Raw genomic sequence first — 20,877 nt, 5'->3', positions numbered from 1 at the left:
ACAAGAACCTGTTTTTCTGTTAACAATGCACACTTTTCCTTAAATAAGAGAATAAATGGAAAGTCTGAACATGAAATGACTTTTGTATATTGTTGAAATCTCAGTAATTCAGTTTCTGAGTATATGCAGCCTATCTTTGTATGTTGGACAAACACTGGTTGGCAAACTGGCACAGGTCAGAAAAAGTGCCCAGATGCAACATTAAATATTCACGGAGGGTCTGTCTCCTGCTCTAAACTAAAACCCAGTTGAAGGCAGTGTCTTAACCCATTAAATTATTTTTATTAAACTGAGCAATTTAGATAAAGATATAAATTAGAAATTAAAATTAAGCTGATAGATCTAATAATAATAATACATATACCTGCCTTTCCTTTTATTGATAATTGTTGGGAGGAATAAAGAAATATCTTTAGGTATATTAAAAATATGTGTTGCTAATTTTAAAAATTCACATCTCTAGTACAGAGATAATGCACACAAAACTTTGTTGAGGAGATTGAACATGGATCAAAGTTATGACTAAGAGTTTTGTTTGTTTTCCTCATGAAAACGACCTAATTTATTCTTGATGAGAAATCTCTAGTAGAAATGATGCTTCTTACAGGCCGGGCAAGTTTATGATACAAATATCCAAAAATTTTAATTTTAAGGTATGAGGATTTTGTTTTCACTGTTATGTCAAAATGTTTCTCTCACTGGAACTCTTTTAGGCAAAATAAATTCCAAATTAAACTATAAAATTATACCTAATAAAGTTCATTAAAGAAACATAATGAGAAATCACAACTTCATATTTAACCTTCCAGTCTATGAGCATGATATAACTTTATTTACTATTAAAACAAATTTCGTTCAATTTTCTATTATGTGCCACATTTTTACTTAAAAGATAATCTAGGACAGGTATTATACTTATTGGTGGCTCAATTACTTATATATCAAATAAAGGTAAAACTAGCTCTCTTATTTTAGTAAGGATGAATGAACATTTATCTAGATACTACTGTGTTTAAAAATTGTTCAAATAAGGGTAGTGTAGTTCAAGACGACTAACTAGAAGCATTTCATGCCTGCCTCCTCCACTTAGAAGAACCAGAGTAATGTATAGACAGTCACAGTCGAATTACATTATCCAAGGGAAAATCCTGGAATCCACCAGAGAAGTGGCAGAGGACACCAAAAACAGGGAAGGAGAAGGAAAAGAGGCAGCCTCCCTGGCTGGGATTGGCTGGGAGCTGGGAGTGACTTCCCATGCACAAAGGACTGAGTTAGGGACTTCCAGTCGTCCACATCTCCATGGCGGCATTCAGCAATCCTGGCCAAGGGAGAAGCCCTCAACCCTATGAAACTAACATAGAGAGTCAGGACACCATTGGACAGAACTACTCCAGGAAGGGAACTCCTGCGGGGTTCCACACCTTTCTGACACTTAAGCATTTTCAAGCTTGTCCTCTGGAAATTGTATGCTGTTCAAGGACCCAGAGACACTGAAACTGGGGCATTACAGAAACTCAAGCTATTGCTGCTGGGACAGGAGATCGGACCAGGAGTGCTCCTGCAGGTGGGGCTAGAAAGTGAGCAAGGTTTGGTCAGCTGTGGCTGTGAAGCAAGCACTGCCAGGATCTGAGACAAGGATGCAAGAGGGGCACAAATTGCCATTGGAACTTGTTTGCAAGCCAGATGGGAGCTCCAGCAACCAGGGTGAGGGGGGGTGTCAAGCCCCTCCAGGACTGGAGTGTGAAAGGGACATATGTTCTTCTGCCACCTTCAACTGACCCAGGCTGTGACCACTCAAGATGGCCCTACCCTCTTCAGTAATCCTCTGCCTGGGACCTGACGATTGCTCTGACCCTGCCCACAATGGCGAGTGCCTGCTCTCAACATTGAGGACCTGAGCACAAACCCATCTAGCTCAGCTTCACCTCACCTCTCCCGCTCTGAGACAGAGCACATAGCCCAGAGTCCTGCGGATTGCTCGACCCAATTCACTACCTTGGGCACCTGAGCACTTCTTCTGGGGGCTTGAGGTTGGATCTAAACTTCTGGCTGCTACCACCTTGCCTGGCGCCTACCTGCAAGTGCCACCTGTGGGTCCAAAGGCTGTCTTGTCCAGCCCATTGCAGCCAGCACCAACATTAATGCACATCACTTGGGACTCATAGAATCATCTTGCCCATGCTATTGCTATTGTCAATGCCATGCTGGCTGCCCAGGGGCCTGAAAACCCACACAATTGCTTGATCCATTGGTGCTACTATGAGCATCCAAATGAGCAACCTGAAGGCCCGAGAATCAACCCACTGGTAACTGCCTACAAAGAAGCCAGCATATACCACCCTGGGGCAAAAAGATAGATGCTCAGCCCACTGATGCCAAAGCTGGGGACCTGAAGACTCTCCCACTCAGCATCCCTGTCCCTAGCACAACTTTACCATATTCTCCACTAATAACCATGCTCCAACTAGCCAAAGAAATCACACATATCACTAATGCTGCTTACAGTCAAAGAAATATACAGAAAGTACACTACTGCACATACACAGAATCAAAGCCAAAGCACCCCACCAAACAAGCAACGTAGATACATTTTCAAGAAATGTCTTCTATTCGGGACTGGCTCATTTCTTTTTATCTAACTAGATGTCAGATCTTGAAATCCGTATTCTCGAAGCAATTCTGCCACTTGATCGTATTCTCAAGGGCCCTGATAGGCTCCTTTATAAGGACCAATTCTGTTCCTAGAGCTTAACTAGAATTAATTGTTCACTGAAAAAAAAAGTTAATTAAGAAAGCATTTCTTTCCTAATCTCACTCAAATCTGCAGAATTATTTGTAATTAATAATACAAAAGCTGGCCAAAAGGAGACTTGTAAATAGTGTAAAGTGGTGTCTTATACTAAACGGTGGAATGTTTAGGCAGAGAAGCTCTTTGAAATTGTCAGATAGGCTGGGCTCACAAGCCTGATTCAAACAGGCTGTCAGTCTCCTCTCTCCCCTTAATACTGTGCAGCCCAAACCCCTGGGACCCTTGAACATCTGAGCAGTTTTGTGCTTTGAGCCACTTTTTGACAAAAAAAAAAGGCTCCATTTTTCCACATCGTGATTTTCTTAAAGTAGTTCAATGTTTTATAGTCTCATAGTAGTAGTGTTGCTTTCTAAGCTATAACAGTTGATTTTATTCTTCTACTCTGAAAAATCTCGACTTGTTTGAGTGTATATTATATATAAAGGGAGCCTTAATGGATTGGTTTTCATAATTTAATATTTTTTGTATTTGCTGTTGTATAATTGTTTTTAACAGAAAGTATTAAAGAATTGAGAGTGGAATTCTTAGAACCAAAGTTATTCTTAATAAAAATCACCACATACTTGGACCATGAAAAGAAAAGAAATGTCCTCTATGAAAGTAAATTAAAAAATAGGAAGAAGCTACTGTTATACTAGATGCACAGATTTTAACATAAGGACACAGGAAACATGAAACAGCAAGGAAAGGAACACAAGAATTCTGCAGAAATAGATCTTAATCACAAAGAAATTTTTGAAATTCCAGACAAAGAATTCAAAATATTGATGTTAAAGAAGCTCAGTGAGATACAACAGAATTCTGAAAATCAATACTATGGAAACCAGAAAAACAATTCAGGGTATAAATGAGAAATTGATCAAAGAGATATGTATTTTTTAAAATAACCAAATATAAATTCTGGAACTGAATAGTTAATTGAAGGAAATGCAAAACACATTTGAAAAGTTCAATAATAGACTAAATCTGGCAGAAGAATCTCGGAACTTGAAGACAGGTTTTTTGAAATAATCTAGTCAGACAAAAATAAAGGGAAAAGTACAAAAAATAATGAGCATAGCCTTAATAACATTTAGGACAACATAAAGCAATGGAATTTATAAATTACTGGTATCTCTAAGGGTGAAAAAACAAAGAAATATTGGAAAACCTACTCAGCAAAATAATACATGAAAACATCCCAAGTCTAACAAAAGATTTAGGCATAGAGATGCAGAAGGCCCAATGATCCCCAGGCAGACCCCCAATGCAAAAGGTCTTCTCCTTGGCACATTATAGTCAGACTGTGTGAAGTCAAAGTTAAAGAGCAAATTCTACAAATAGCAAGAGAAAAGCATCTAGCTACCTCTAAAGGAAATTCCATTTGACTAAGAGCAGATTTCTCAGTAGAAACCTTACACGCCAGAAAAGAAGGAACTGATATATTCTAAGTGCTAAAAGAAAAAATAACTGCCACCACAGAACATGCAAAGAAACTATTCTTCATAAATAAAATAGAAATAGATTCATCCCAAGACAAACAAATGCTGATGGAATTTATTACCACTAGACCAGCCCTGGAAAAAATACTCAAAGGAGTCCTAAACCTGGAAGCAAAAGGATGATTTTATCATCACGAAAACATATGAAAGTAAACAATTCACTGGTAAAGCAATCATGCAAATGAGAACTAGAAAGGACCCAAATGGTACCACTATAGAAATCCACCAAATCACAAGGACAAACAATAAGATAAAAGGAAAGAAACAATGAATGTTTAAAACAAGAAAATGTTTAATAACCTGACAGAAAGAAAGCCTCACAAATCAATAATAACCATGTATGTAAATGGATTAAAGTATTCTCTTAAAAGATATAGAATGGCTGAATGGATTTTAAAAATGACTCAACAGTGTGCAGCTTAAAGAAACACACCTTAAGAAAAGACACATATAGACCAAAAGTAAAAGGATGGAGAAAGATATTCCACACAAATGGAAACCAATAGTAAGCAGCAGTAACTATACTTAGATAAAACAGAACTTAGGTCAAGAGCAGTAGAAAAAGACAAAGAAGGTCATTATATAATGATGAAGGGATCAACCCAGCAAGAGGATATAACAATTCTAAATATATATGCACCCAGCAATGGAGCAGCCATATCTATAAAGCAAATACTACTAGATCTAAAGAGAGAGATAGAATGCAATACAATAATGGTGGGAAGCTTCACCACCCTATTCTCAGTAAGACAGATCACCTAGACAGAAAATCAACAAACAAACATCACATTTAAACTACACTATAGACCAAATGGAACTAACAGACTTTTACAGAACTTCTACTCAACAACTGCAGAATACATATTCTTTTCATCAGTACATGAAACATTCTCCAGGATACACCATATATTCGGCTACGAAATAAGTCTCTATAAATAAAAAAAAAATCAATATTATACTCAATGTATACTCAGACCACAATGGAACAAAACAACAAGTCAGCACCAAGAGGAACTCTGGAAACAAGACAAATGTATGGAAATTAAACAATATGCTCTTAATGACCTACCAGGTGAAAATCTATACAGAAAAAACTAAAAAACACTGATGAAAGAAATTGAAGATGACACAAACAAATGGAAAAACATCCCATACTCATGACTGGAAGAATTAAGATAGTTAAGAAGACCACACTGGTCTATAGCAATCTAAAGATTTAATGTAATTCATATGAAAATACCAATGTCAGTCTTCACAGAATTGTAAAAAACAATTATAAAATTCATATGGATCCAAAAAGAACCTGAATAGCCAAAGCTATCCTGAGAAAAAAGAACAAAGCTGGTGGCATCACTTTACCTGACTTCGAAGTATATTACAAGGCTATAATAACCAAAACAGCATGATATTGGTATAGAAATAGATACATAGACCAATGGAATATAACCCAGAAATAAGGCCACATGTATACAGCCAATTGATTGTCAACAAAACTGACAAGAACTTATATTGAGGAAAGGACACCTTCTTCAATAAATGGTGCTGGGAAAATTGTATACCCACACACAAAAGAATGAAACTGGATTCTTCTCTCTCACCATATTAAAAAAAACTCAAAATGAATCATACACTTAAATGTAAGACCCAAAACTATAAAAAAAAAAAAACAGCTACAAGAAAACCTAGGGAAAACTCTTTTGAACATTGGTCAGAAGAGTCAGAAATTATGACTAAGTTCTGAAAAGCACAGGCAACAAAAACAAAAATAAACAAATGGGACTTAATAAACAAAAAGCTTCTGCCAGCAAAAGAAATAATTAGAGTGAAGAAACAACCTGTTGAATTGGAGAAAATATTCGCAAACTATTCTTCTGACAGGAGACTAATATCCAGACTATACAAGGAACTCAAACAACTCAACAGGAAAAAGCAAATAATCCAAGTAAAAAGTGGGCAAAGGACAGGAATAGACAGTTCTCAAAGAATACATAAGAACAGCCAATACGACAAAATGGTCAGCGTCACTAATCATCAGAGAAGTGCACATCTAAACCAAAATGAGATACCGTCTTACCCAGTCAGAATGACTATTACTAAAAAAACAAAAAATAACAGATTTTGGCAAGGATGAGGAGAAAGATAACTCTTCTGTACTGTTGGTGGGAATTTAAACTAGTACAGCCACTTTGGAAAACACTATGGACATTTCTCAGGAGCTAAAAATAGAATTACTATTCGATCACACAAGCAATCCCACTGCTGGGTTTTTTCCCCGAAGGGAAAGAAAGAAATACATCAAAGAGATACCTGCATTCACATGATTTTTGCTGCACTATTCACAATATCAAAGATATGGAACCAACCTAAGTGTCAATTAACAGATGAATGGATAAAGAAAATATAGTATACATGCTATTTGGCCATAAAAAAGAATGAAATCGTGTCATTTGCAGCAACATGGATGGGACTAGAATTCATTATCTAAATTGAAATAAGTCAGACACAAAAAGACAAATGTTGCATGTTCTCACTTACATGTGGGAGCTAAAAAAATATTATTACATGGAGGTGGACAGTAGAAAGATAGACAACAGAGACTGGAAAGGGTCAGATAGGGGAAGGACAGAAGATGAAGAGAAGTGAGTGAAGTGCTACAAACATATAGTTAAAAGGAATAAATTCAGCGTTAGAGAGCAGAATAGTGTGATTTTAGTTAACAAGAATGTATTGCACTCAGGTGATGGACACTCTAAATATCCTGACATAATCATTACGCATTATGTACATGCAAAAAAATTTTACATCTGCTCCTTAAGTTTGTAGAAATAAAAAATTTACAAATATATGGTGGCAAATTCTAATACCTCATAGGTATTAGAGATTTGCCAGATGCATACTGCACAGAGGAAAATGGAAAACCATGTGAGCTAGACCTAAAAATTTTAACTTTGTCAGGATATTCTGCTCATGTTGTCCAGAAATATGTCTTTTGTGCCACATTTAACTGTGAGAAGCAGATTTTTTACAGGAAAGAAATTGCTAATCTCTATGATGAGGACCTAAAAAAAAATCTCTCCAGTCCACACTGCACTGAGTGGCAACATTAATTCAAAAGAAGTTTCTTCTGCACTGCAGTTCATAAAATATGTGTCCTTTTTGATTCACATGAAGATGTTGCATGGTTCTTATTTTGGAGATGTCATTGAAATTTTGTAAATCAGCGTACTAGCTGTCAAGGAAAAACCTCCATACTCACGTTTTAAAAAATATCTGGCATTCTACTGTGTCACTTGGCAAACTCACCAGTGTCCACAGCTCTAAAGCTAGATAGTGAGGGTGTGTGCTGAGGATGGGAAGCTATGGATGGGGATCATCTCAAGGGTAGGGACCAGGTCCCTGGCATCTCTTCTCCAGCCCGACCTACATACAGATGCTCACTATGTCTTTGGTGAATGAATGAATGAATGAATGAGTGAGTGAATGAATGAGTGGCTATCACCCACACTGCACCTGGGACCCTTCTTCCTTTCACTGTCCCAGACACTCCCACAGACCCTACAGAATCCTATATCCTGCAGGACTGACTTTCTCATGGCGTGGGATGAGGCTGTGACTCTCTGGGGCCAGGAGTGACCAGCTCCCAGGTGTAAACAGTGGTGCACAGAAAAGCACCTCAGGTGGGCAGGGCCTTGGACACAGGTGTTGCATTCCTCAGATGCCCCGGGAGGCCCTGGTCCGGGCTCTGTTGCTCACAGGAAGCCCCGAGGTGGGAGGCGGGACACAGTCTCTTCTCTGCTCTTCTTTGGGCAGGTCTCTGGGTCGCAAAGTTTCCGTCTGCTCTGTGCAGAGGGAGTGGAGCTCCGAGGGCTTGTGGCTTCGCAGTTCCTCTTCTGTGAACAGCCGAGATCACGCGCTCCTCCGCAGCCACCCGTTCCTCCCCGCAGTCCTTCCCCTCCACTCCCTTCCCCTTCTCTGCTCATGCAGGGAGCTCAGGAAGCCTCGCCTCAGAGATGCTACCGCTGCTGCTGCCCCTGCTGTGGGCAGGTGAGTGGGCCAGGGGAGAGGTGCCGTGGGGCTGGGCCGAGCTGACCCTCATGTCTCCATAGGGGCCCTGGCTCAGGAGCGGAGATTCCAGCTGGAGGGGCCAGAGTCACTGACGGTGCAGGAGGGTCTGTGCGTCCTCGTACCCTGCAGATTGCCCACTACCCTTCCAGCCTCGTACTATGGTTATGGCTACTGGTTCCTGGAAGGGGCTGATGTTCCAGTGGCCACAAACGACCCAGACGAAGAAGTGCAGGAGGAGACCCGGGGCCGATTCCACCTCCTCTGGGATTACAGAAGGAAGAACTGCTCCCTGAGCATCAGAGATGCCCGGAGGAGGGACAATGCTGCATACTTCTTTCGGTTGAAGTACAAATGGATGAAATACGGTTATACATCTTCCAAGCTCTCTGTGCATGTGATGGGTAAGGAATCAGCTCCAGGACTAGCCACAGGGGAAGGTCATGGGGGCCGTAGGGCAGGGCTGGGATGGGAGCCCCGTCTTGGGAGGCGGGTACGATTAAGCATGTTGGGCTCAGAGAAGGAGCTGGACCAGAGACTGGGCTTCCCCCTGGGTGAAACCTCAGACCTCCATCCTCATCCTGCGTCCCCATCTCCTCACCAGCCCTGACCCACAGGCCCAACATCTCCATCCCAGGGACCCTGGAGTCTGGCCATCCCAGCAATCTGACCTGCTCTGTGCCCTGGGTCTGTGAGCAGGGGACGCCCCCCATCTTCTCCTGGATGTCAGCTGCCCCCACCTCCCTGGGCCCCAGGACCACCCAGTCCTCAGTGCTCACGATCACCCCACGGCCCCAGGACCACAGCACCAACCTCACCTGTCAGGTGACGTTCCCTGGAGCCGGTGTGACCATGGAGAGAACCATCCAGCTCAATGTCTCCTGTGAGTGCTGGGCCAGGACGCCCGGGTCCCTGAGGGTGTGGGGGGACAAGGCAGGGCTGAGCCAGAGCTTAAAGTTGGGGACCTGGTTGCCAAAGAGGAGAGCCCCCTTCCCTGTTTTCATGGCTCCTGAGGGGAAGGCCCCATGCCTACCATCCCTCCTCAGGGATGTTGAGGCGGCCACCTCTTTCCACCCCAGATGCTCCACAGAAAGTGGCCATCAGCATCTTCCAAGGAAACAGTGCAGGTAGGAACCAGCCAGTCCTGTTCTCTCCAGGGCCAGATGGAAGCAGAGTGGGGACTAACGGGGATCAATTTGAGAAGCCAGGACTAAGGCCTCCCTAGACTTCAAAGACCTGAACTGAGTCTTTGCTCACCCCCAGCCTTTGTCGCCTCATCCGCAGGAGCTGCCACACCCCTCGCACTCCCTCTTCTCTCTTGCTTGTTTTCCTACTGCCTCAGGCGTCTCCATGGTCCAGGAATGGCACTTGTCTGCCACAACGCTGTCTGCAGCCCTTGCTCCACTCTCTGCAGGACAGCCTGGGCATCTCCAGGGAAATGGTCTGGGCTTTTCTGAAGACCTGAGGCCCCCACTTTACTAGTCTCCTCCTCAGAGCTAGTGTGGACCCCACAGGAGGAGAGGGACACCAGTGCCTTGCCCCTACACCCCATCTCTCACTCTCTACACCTCTCTCCCCAAAGCCTTCAAAATCCTGCAAAACACCTCGTCCCTCCCTGTCCTGGAGGGCCAGGCTCTGCGGCTGCTCTGTGATGCTGACGGCAACCCCCCTGCACACCTGAGCTGGTTCCAGGGCTTCCCCGCCCTGAACGCCACCCCCATCTCCAATACCGGGGTCCTGGAGCTGCCTCAAGTAGGGTCTGCAGAAGGAGATTTCACCTGCCGTGCTCAGCATCCTCTGGGCTCCCTGCAAATCTCTCTGAGTCTCTTTGTGCATTGTGAGTGTGGGGGGAGGTGCGCGAGAGTGTGGGCATCTGGGCGAGAGCTCCATAGTATTCAGAGAAGAGGCCCCTGCTAAGTCCTGTCCTCCCTCCCCAGACCCCTCACAACTGCTGGGATCCTCCTACCTCTGGGAGGCTTAGAGTCCACACTGCAGTGGCTCCTCCCTGCACTGGCAGCTTGGGGAGGGGATGCTGGAGGGATGGGAACAGCAGCCATGGCTCCTTCACAGTCACCCCCGGCCAGCCGGACCCTTGGTCAACAGCTCCCTGAGCCCCTGCCAGGGATTCACCTCAAGTCTCAGGCTCAGCTTTGAGGCCCAGAACATCCCAGAGCAGCTCTGTCCCAGCTGCTGCCAGGTCAGGAGTCTGCTAAGAGGTGACAATTGGGGGAAGAGAAGCCTGGGTCCTTGTATGAGTTTGCTAGGGCTGCCATAACAAAGTACTTCAAAGTGCATGACTTAAACAATAGGGATTTATTGTCTCACGGTTCTCAAGGTCAGAAGTCCAAGATCATGTATGGTGTTAGAGTTGGTTCCTTTTGAGGCTGTGTGGGAGAATCTCTTCCATGCTCCTTCCCTGGCTTCTGGTGGTTTCCTGGGAGTCTTTGGCGTTCCTAGGCTTGAAGGAGCATTGCCTCGACCTCTGACTTAATCTTCACATGGTGGTGTCTGTGTCCACATGTGCGTCTGTGTCCACATTTTCCCTTTTTTTTTTTTTTTTTTGAGAGAGGGTCTCACTCTGTTGCCAGGCTGGAATGCAATGGTGCGATCTTGGCTCACTGCAACATGGTAATCTGACATATGCAACCTCCACCTCCCGGGTTCAAGAGATTCTCCTGCCTCAGCCTCCTGAGTAGCTGGCACTACAGGCACCCACCACCACGCCCAGCTAATTTTTATATTTTGAGTAGAGACGGGGTTTCACCATGTTGGCCAGGATGGTCTCGATCTCCTGACCTCGTGATCTGCTAGCCTTGGCCTCCCAAAATGATGGGGTTACAGGTGTGAACCACCGCACCCGACCCACATTTTCCCCTTTTTATAAGGACAACAGTCATATTGGATTAGGGCTCACCCTGATCCAGGAACACCTCATTATAACTAATTACATCAGCTATGACCCTTCTCCAAATCAGGTCATGCTCTGAGGTGCTGGGGGTTAGGACTTCAAAATAGGAATTGTGGGGAGACACAATTCAACCCCTAACTGCTCCAGAGAAATGAAGCTTGGAGAAGATGTTTCCAAGGCCCAGACCAGAGTGGCTGGGGGCACAACGTCCTCAGTCTTGCAGTTGGGGGAAGGGGGAGTCATGGAGAGAGAAGAGGCTGGTTCCGGGTTCACAGGGCAGTGAAACGGTGAGTGACTGAGTCCTGGATGGGGGTGGTCACATTAGTGGAAGGTGGAGAGGAATGGCTGTTGGGAGGATGTCCTGGAATTAGAACTGGAGTTCACTTAAAATTCAAATTATAGGGAAACCAGAAGGCAGGGCTGGTGGTGTCCTGGGAGCAGTCTGGGGAGCTAGCATCACAACCCTGGTTTTCCTCTGTGTTTGCTTCATCTTCAGGTGAGAGTGGGCTCCAGGGAGGTACAGAAAGACTTCATGTGGGAAGGGCACACAGGTGGCAGAATCTCAGAAAACCTGAGTGGAGGAAAATGGGGTGCTTGGGAAAGTCGAGAGTGAGGAAAGGGAGGGTAGTGGTGGTGTGAATTATCCCGTTGACCAGCTGAACCAAGCATGGGGTCTCTTTGAAACCGTGGTCCAACTCTTGGGCTCGTGTGAGCACCTGGACCTCTTAATTACTTCTGTACTCTCCAAAGGGAGTGGGGAGATGGTTTTCTTTTGGGGAAAGAGGCTCCAAATAACCAGGCTGAAAGGCTTAGGGCTGTTCCCTCAGAGTGAAGACTAGAAGGAAGAAAGCAGCCCAGCCAGTGCAAAACACGGATGATGTGAACCCCGTCATGGTCTCAGGCCCCAGGGTGAGTGACAGAGACCTTGATTTCCATTCAGCATTATCCCTTTTGAATGCTGCCCTAAGTAAGGACCCTGAGGCATTTCTTCATTAACACCTGACATTCCCTGCGGTTCCACATGTGACATTTTAAATTTTTGACTCAGTAATAATTTAAAAAGTATTGATTTCAATAATTTAAAATAGTAACATGTGGAACTGAATCTAATAGTTCTGATGAAATACGTAGTCCAGTTAATTTGTTGGGGGTATTTATGCTCCTCATATGTCAGATTATCATATTTCCTGGAATATTAGCCTTTTCTTATGGCATTGATTATTGAGAAAAAGAAATGAACAAAACTTAGTCTGTGTCAGGTGCATTAAGTACAAGGAATGTGGTAGACACAAGCCCTAGAGTAGACAGCCCAAATCAACCCAAAGTCATTACTGCTCATCACTATTACAATATTACAGGCATCTCTAGCTGCCTGTAATATTTTTTCTTTGGCATTGACCTTGGAGAACCTGATGACTGTGTGTCTTGGGAATGGTTGTCTTATATATTATCTTACCAAGGTTCTCTGAATTTCCTGAATCTGCATGCTGACCTCTCTAGAGAGGTTGGGGACATTTTTGTGGACAATATCCTCCAATATGTTGTTCAAGTTGCTTGCGATCTCTCCTTCTCTTTCAGGGATGCCAATGAGTTGTAGATTTGGTCTCTTTACATAATCCCACAGTTTTTGGAGGTTTTGTTCATTTTTAAAATTCTTTGTTCTTTTGTCTGCCTGAGTTAATTTGAAGAACCAGTCTTTGGGCTCTGATATTCTTTCCTCAGCTTGGTTTATTCTGCTGTTAATACTTCTGATCGTGTTATGAAATTTCTATAGTGAGTTATTCAGCTCTATCAGCTCAGTTTGGTTCTTTCTTAAGATGGCTATTTCATCTTTCATCTCTTCAATTGTTTTACTGGATTCCTTTGATTCCCTGGAATGGGTTTCTACTTTCTCCTGAATCTCAATAATCTTGATTGTCATCCAGATTCTGAATTTTTTGTCTGTTATTTTATCCATTTCATTCTGGTTAAGAACTTTTGCTGGGGAACTAGTGTGGTCATTATGAGGTAAGAAGACACTCCGGCTTTTAGATTTGCCAGAGTTCTTGCACTGGTTCTTTCTCATTTATGTGGGCTCATGTTCCCTTACTTGTGCTGTCATTTGAGTATAGCCAGTTGGCTTTGTTTCTGTTCGTTTTCAGAAGGCCAACGCTTTGTGCACGATCTTTATTTGTTGCTAAATTCTTGTCCTTAGTTTCACAGTGGGGTATATTAGCAAAATATTTTTGGTGTTGAAGTTTGGATGTGATCCAATAGATGGTGCTTAAGCATAATGGCTGGCAGGTAGGCTCTTGTTCAGCCACATGAATCCTCTGTAGTTCCTCACATTTGCAGCCATGCTCCCTCCTAGTGCTCTGAGAGTGTGGGCTCCTCTCTCACTCAAGTGCTGGCTACAGATCTTGACTTGGCACTCAGGCTGCACACTACAGCCCTGTGGTGAGCCCAGGCATTTTGTTTCCTCCCCAGCTTGGAGCAGCAGGGGCAGGGACCTTGGAAGTGCCAGTGGTAGAGGGCTTTTTCCTTGTCTCTTGGGGCTTCTTCCTTGTCTCTTGGGCTTCATCCTAAAGGAATGCACAGCTGCTGTGGGCCCAAGCAGGGGGACTTACCTGGTGAAGAGTCACGGCTGGAGGCTCACAGGGAAGAGAGACTGGGCTCCTCTCTGTAGTGCAGCTGTGGCATGCTGGAGGTTCCACCAAATAAATCAGGCTCTTTGTTCCTTCCCTAGCCTGAGGGCAGCATGGCTGCAGCAGCAATGGCAGAGGGGCTGCCAGCTGCTCTGAGAGCTCCACCCCAGAAAGTCACAGAGCCACTGCCAATGGGAACGTTCATCTAGGGGTGGGGCCGCTGTGCTGCAGGCCCCAGCCAGGGGCCCTGCCTGGTGAAGAGCAGGGAGTAGGGGGCCCACAGGGAAGCGAGACTGGGCTCCTTTCCGTATGGTGCTTGTAGAGTGTTGGAGGTGCCAGCAAAGTGATCAAGGTCTTTATTCTTTTCCCAGCCTGAAGGCATCAAGGGCAGTACCACTGCGTGGCAATGGCAAAGAGCCTGTGGGTTGACCCTGGGATATCCTCCTCAGAGAAACACAGAACTGCCACCAACTCAGGTGGGGGCAGGGCAGCTGTGCTGGCGGCCCGGGTCAGGATGTCCTTCTCAGTCAGGAATAACAGGGGCAGGGACCCACACTGATACGGTCTGGCTGCTTTTCCATAAAGCAGTTCCGGTGTGTTGGAGGCCAGTGATAGTCCTTATGCTCTTTTCTCCTTCTCCAGCCTCGGGGGAGTAGGTGTGGGAGCTGTGGCAGCAGAAAAAATGGCAGACTTGTCTGTTACCTCTGGGAGCCCTGTCCCAGAGAAGTGGAGAGCTGCTACTGGCCCAAGTGCTCAGGCAGGGGTGAGGTGGCTATGCTGGGGTCCCAGGCCAGTGGGCTTTGTCTGGCGAGCTGTAGCAGAGGTGAGGTATGCAATCTATCAGCTCCTCAGCACCATAAATGTGGTCCCTACCCTGACAGCATGTGAGAGAACCTGGCCTCTCTTGTTGGTGAAGCTATGACACCTGGTGCCCAGCTGCTCATAGGTCAAAGGCCCTTGGGGCTCCACATGGGCCTGAGCAGTGGCCCTGCCCAGACTCCACACAGCTCTCCATGTCAGTCTGGAGGCTTCAGGGGATCTCTCATGCCCAGGATTGCAAAGGTCCATGGCAGAAGTGTGGGTCCTTGGGGGCTGTCACTCGCTCACTGTTTCCCCATCGTGGGGAGCCTCCCTTGGCTCCATGCCAATCCTGGGGAGCTGCCTTGTCTCATTCTTCTCTGCTCTCCGGGTCATGTTGCTTCCTTGATGAATGTCAACGTGTCCTTCTGGATGGTCTAGTTGGCGAGCTAATGTTTACTTGCCACTCTATCTCCTCTCCATTAGAGTGGTGCACACTCCATAGTCAATGTTTTAAAAACTCTTATCTCAGTAACTGGTAGTATAAGTACATGACAAACCAGTCTACCATGGTGAATGTTACATGTGCAATTGCAAAGAATGTGTTTTCTGAAGATACTGGATGTAGTATTTTATAAATGTCAATTAGGTCAAGTTATTTTACACTAGTGTTCAATCCTTCTATATCCTTAGTGATTCTCTGTCTGCTTATTTTTACAGTTTATTTTGTTAAATCATGCTCTGTGATTGGTTGCATATGCACTTAGGATTTTTATATCTTTTAATGAATTGACTTGTTTATCATTATGAAATGTCTTTATTTCTGTAATATTTCTTTTCCTAAAATACACCGTCAGATTTAATATTGCCACTGTAGTGTTCTTAATATTAGTGCTTGTTTGTTATGCATTTTCCCTCCTCTTACTTTTAACACATGTGTGCCTTCATATGTATTGTGTCTGTCTTACAGATATCACATTTATTCTACCTATTTTATCAAGTCTGCCAATATCTTCCTTTTAATTGGAGTGTTTAGACCACTTATATTTAATGTGATTATTGATTTGGCTCAGTTTAATTCTACCAGATTGCTCTGCTTTATATTTATATTTGTCCTTTTATATTTATCTCCCTTTTTTGCCTTTTTGATAGTTTTAAAATATTACTACTTTTTTTTTTTTTTTTTTTTTGAGATGGAGTCTCACTCTGTCACCCAGGCTGGAGTGCAGTGGCACGATAGCTCACTGCAAGCTCCGCTTCCTGGGTTCACGCCATTCTCCTGCCTCAGCCTCGCGAGTGGCTGGGACTACAGGTGCCCGCCACCGCACCTGGCTAATTTTTTTTGTACTTTTAGTACAGACGGGATTTCACCATGTTAGCCAGGATGGTCTCCATCTCCTGACCTTGTGATCCACCTGCCTCGGCCGCCCAAAGTGCTGGGATTACAGGCGTGAGCCACTGTGCCCAGCCGACCCTTACTTTTAATCTGTAACTCTTCTTGAGTCCTATCGGAAGGTTTGGGGTGTTTACTGGGCCTGTCCTTATCAGACCTGGAACATCAAATTTGGTTTACCCAGTTCCATCAGACTGCTGAGAGGAGAGTTACTACTTTTATCCTCTAGCAGGGGTGTCCAATCGTCTGGCTTCCCTAGGGCACATTTCTTTTCCTTGTTGGTTTTCAGCAATAGGATTATGACATGCCTAGGTGTGGTTTTCTTTGTTTTTATCTTTCTTGGTATTTGCAGATATTCTTGGATATATGACTTGGTATTGTGAAAACATTTTAATCATTGTTTTTTCCATAATTTTTTTACTCCCTTCCCCTTTCTGGGATCCCAGTTGCACCTGTGTCAGAATGCTTGATATTGTCCCACAGGCCAATGAAGCTGTGCTTATTTATTTTTCTTTTTTGTGTTTTCTTTGTGCTTCAGTTTGGAAAGTTTTTATTGCTATGTTTTTCAGTTCATTGCTATTTTCTTCTGCCGTACCTAATCTGCTATTAGCTTTTCTTTTTAGATATTGCCATTTTTCATCTCTAGAAATTCAATTCAGTTTTTTTTTTTTTTCCTGAGACAGGATCTCACTCTGTCGCCCAGGCTGGGGTGCAGTGGCATGAACATGGCTCACTGCAGCTTCGACCTGCTAGGCTCAAGTGATCCTCCTGCCTCAGCCTTCCAAATAGCTATGACTACAGGCATGCACCACTGCGCCTGGCTAATTTTTAAACAAATTTTTGTAAAGACAGGGTCTCACCATGTTGCCCAGGCTGGTCTCAAACTCATGGGCTCAAGCAATACTCCTGCCTCAGCTTCCCAAATTGCTGGACTTACAGGTGCGAGCCACCACACCCAGCCCAGTTCTTTATAGTTTTCATTTCCTTATTATGTTCTGTTTTCCTTTAAGTTTTTGTTGTTATTGTTGAGAGAGGGTTTCACTCTTTTGCCCAGGGTGGAGTGCAATGGCATGTTCTCAGCTCACTGCAACCTCCACTTCCTGGGCTCAAGCAATTCTCCAGCCTCAGACTCCCAAGTAGTTGGGACTACAGGCGTAAGCCACCATATCTGGCTAATTTTTTTGTGGGTTGGGGATTAGAGATGGGATTTCACCATGTTGCCCAGGCTGGTCTCGAACTCCTGAGCTCAAATCAATCTGCCCACCTCAGCCTCCCAAAGTTCTGGGATTACAGGCATGAACAACCATGCCTGGCCTAAGTCTTTGAATATGTGTATTTATAGCTGTTTTTAATCTTCTTTTCTGCTAATTCCATCATTTGGTGATATGATTCTGTTTACTGATATACTTTTCATTGCTTACATTCCACAGCTTCTTCGCATAGGTAGTGATTTTGGTGGCATACTGGACATCGTGTTACATTGTTGATTATCCGGATATTTTAATCTTCCTTTAAAAATTGTTGAGCTTTGTTCTCGAATGCAGTTAATTTATTAGTGGATTGTCCTGACCATTCAAAGATTTTTACAAAAGCTTTGGTAGGGTGAGTTTATATTTGCCTTCATTCCAGCTTTCTCATAGCTGTTCCTTCTCCAGCAGCACGTACCCAGGCTTTCAGCCTTTCACTCTGTGCATACAGCTTAGTATTCAGCCAAAGATTCAAGGGGACCTCTATGCATATTTTTTGGAGTTCTTTCTCTGTGTAGTTTTTTCTCTCTGTACTCTGCTCTACAAATTCCACCCACATCATTCCCACTTGAACTGCAGTTGCTGCCTCCACAGTTTCATAAGACTCTTGTGTTCCTCTTGGATTTATCCTCCACGTACTGCAGTTTGGAAATTGTCATTTGATCATGAGACTCACCTCATTGGTTTCCTTTCTTTCAGATGTCACAGTCCTGGGCTGCCTGTTTTCCTTGTGAAACACATATTTTACATACTATGTATAGTTTTCTAATTATGCTGGGAGGGTGCCAGTTACTCTACCATAGCCTGAATGAGAACTGACCAAGAATAATTCAAGTCATGATTCCTGTTGTTCAGACCCTCAGGAAAAATTGGTGCTGGGGGAGGTAATACCTAGACTGTCTTCCAAAAGTCTGGGATGTGTGGATGGGGGAAGGTGGCCAGGGGAAGCCCAGGGAGAGGCAATTTCCACCTGTTATTTTCTTCATTCAGTAGGGCTTTTGTGCTGATCTGTCATTTCTCCTGCAGAAATTCACACCTTTAGTCTCGGACTTTGCCACTGATTTGTGTAGCAAGAATGCAGGCAGGAATATATTATCCCAATGGTGGAGGAAAGACATGAGCGGAACATAAATCTCATTTCTGTAGCCATTCACTCACTGTCACCAATGCCTCCCTGAACACACACACACACATACACACACACACACACACACACTCCAGTATAAAATATTTTGTTTCCCCAGAGATTTCCCACTTCTTGTTATTTGCTCATTCCATAATTTCTTGTACTGCCTCTTGGTTTATTTGGAGATATAACACACTTAGTGTGTGTTAAATCCCCACTTTGTTGGGAATCATTACATAATTTCTCTACCATGCTTTACTTTCAAGTTTTCAGGGGTGTTGGAAAGAGAAGGTACAGGAGAGGGCGTCCGGTGGCCTGTACTACAGGACCCGGTCTCTGTTCTGTCCTCTAGTACCTGTCTAGGAATCAGATATGCCACTCCTGCCCCTGCTTTGTATTTCAAAATATCTGCTATCATGAATTAAAAACGTGATTTTGTTTCCTGTTTTTAACTAACTGCATCTCATAGAAAACCACACTGCCTACTATCTGGGACTGTGTCTGCTTTCTTCATGGCTTAACATCTAGCACATGTCACATGACCTACACAACAATAAGCTGATTCTGAGTCCTTCTCAGTGATGCATTTATATAGATGTGTGTCTATAGGCAACATGTGGAGCCTCTCTTAGCCTTAGTGTTCCTGTTTGTAAGATGAATGTAGTCATGGAACCCACTGCAAAGCATTTTTTGAGAATAGAATATGACTGATTAATGTAAACACTCACTAAGGGCTTGCCAATCTTAATTATTAAATATTTTAAAATAAATGAATGCAGTGGATGTCGTGGCTCATGCTTGTAATCCCAGCACTTTAGGAAGCCAAGGTGGGTGGATTCCTTGAGCCCAGGGGTTCAAGACCAGCCTGGGCAACATAGTAGAACTCCATCTCTACAAAAATTAGCCAGGTGGGGTGCATGCCTGTAGTCCCAGCTACACAGGAGGCTGAAGCAGAAGGATCATTCGAACCCAGGTGTTCAAGGCTGCCTGAGCCGTGATTATGCCGCTGCACTCCAGCCTGGACAACAGAGTGAGACCCCATCTCAAAAATAAAATAAAATTAAATAATAAATGAATGGATAAATAATAAAGTTCCATCAGTTCTACTCCCTTTCTGATCCTCGGCTGCTTTCTTTGAGAACCTATTGTCCATCCCTGAATCTTTTCTTTTCTTCCATTCAGGGTCATCAGCACCAGTTCCGGACAGGCATAGTTTCAGACCACCCTGCTGAGGCTGGCCCCATCTCAGAAGATGAGCAGGAGCTCCACTACGCTGTCCTACACTTCCACAAGGTGCAACCTCAGGAACCAAAGGTCACCGACACTGAGTACTCAGAAATCAAGATACACAAGTGAGGAATTGTCCAAAGCCATAACCTTGATTGGAGAGAACATGGTACCTCTCAGTGTATTGGTTACTAGGGCTGCCACAGCAACGTACCACAAACCGAGTGACGTAAACACAGAACTTTATTTTCGGATAGTTTCAGATGTTAGAGGTCTGAGAACAAGGTGTTATCAGGGTTGGTCCCTTCTAAGGCCTCTCTTGTTGGCTTGTAGATGGCTGTCTCCTCCTTGCGTCTTCACATGGTCTTTCCTCTGAGTGTGTTTGTGTCCTAATCTTCTCTTCTTATAAAGACACTAGTCATATTGGATTAGGGCCTCCCCATGACCTAATTTAAATAAATTAACTATTTAAAGACCCTCCAAATACAGTAACCTTCTGAGATATTGAGATTTAGGACTTCTAACATATGAATTTTAGAAGGGAACAATTTAGCCCATAACACTGTGTCCAATTCTTTTAAAATTAATGTTTTTGTTGTCAATGGACTATATAAATACCTTCGTATATATGGCAGACCACAGGACTTCTGTCCAAGAGAACTGAGTTCAACTCCATCTATGCCAGCTATTGAGCAAGTCACTTTATCTCCCTGCTCTGTAAGGCAGGGAAATAATTTCCATCTAACCAGATTATTGTGAAAGGTCAAAGAAAGCATACAGCTAACATACAGCTTTGTTAGCTGTAAAACAGCTAACAAAGGCCCTGACACAAAGGTTTTCATAAAGTCTGTATATTATTGTAAATGAATGCCTTGTATCTGGCTTTGGCTAGCTTTTTTTTTTTTTTTTTCTGAGACGGAGTCTTGCTGTATCTCCCAGGCTGGAGTGCAGTGGTGCGATCTTGGCTCACTGCAAGCTTTGCCCCCTGGGTTCACACCATTCTCCTGCCTCAGCCTCCCAAGTAGCTGGGACTACAGGCACCCACCACCACACCCGGCTAATTTTTTGTATTTTTAGTAGAGACGGGGTTTCACCATGTTAGCCAGGATGGTCTTGATCTCCTGACCTCGTGATCCGCCCTCCTCGGCCACCCAAAGTGCTGAAATTACAGGCATGAGCCACCGCACCCGGCTTTGATTAGC

General features: G+C 43.9%; 1 protein-coding gene across 1 annotated transcript; it reads left to right on the top strand.

Moving 5' to 3' along the window:
* The first annotated feature begins 8,268 nt into the window (after nt 1–8,268).
* On the top strand, nt 8,269–20,417 carry SIGLEC6 (sialic acid binding Ig like lectin 6). The gene is given in 8 exon segments (XM_063702047.1): nt 8,269–8,287; nt 8,290–8,334; nt 8,397–8,756; nt 8,957–9,235; nt 9,935–10,189; nt 11,663–11,756; nt 12,088–12,169; nt 19,631–20,417. Coding segments are annotated over 8 exon segments (1,308 nt in total). The 3' UTR covers nt 19,805–20,417.
* Nucleotides 20,418–20,877: the final 460 nt, after the last annotated feature.

The sequence above is a fragment of the Gorilla gorilla genome, chromosome 20 (genome assembly GCF_029281585.2).
Source record: "Gorilla gorilla gorilla isolate KB3781 chromosome 20, NHGRI_mGorGor1-v2.1_pri, whole genome shotgun sequence".
In the NCBI taxonomy this organism is placed as follows: Eukaryota; Metazoa; Chordata; class Mammalia; order Primates; family Hominidae; genus Gorilla; species Gorilla gorilla.
The sequence above is the reverse complement of the archived record's forward strand: the minus strand, read 5'-3'. Positions and strand labels throughout refer to the sequence as shown.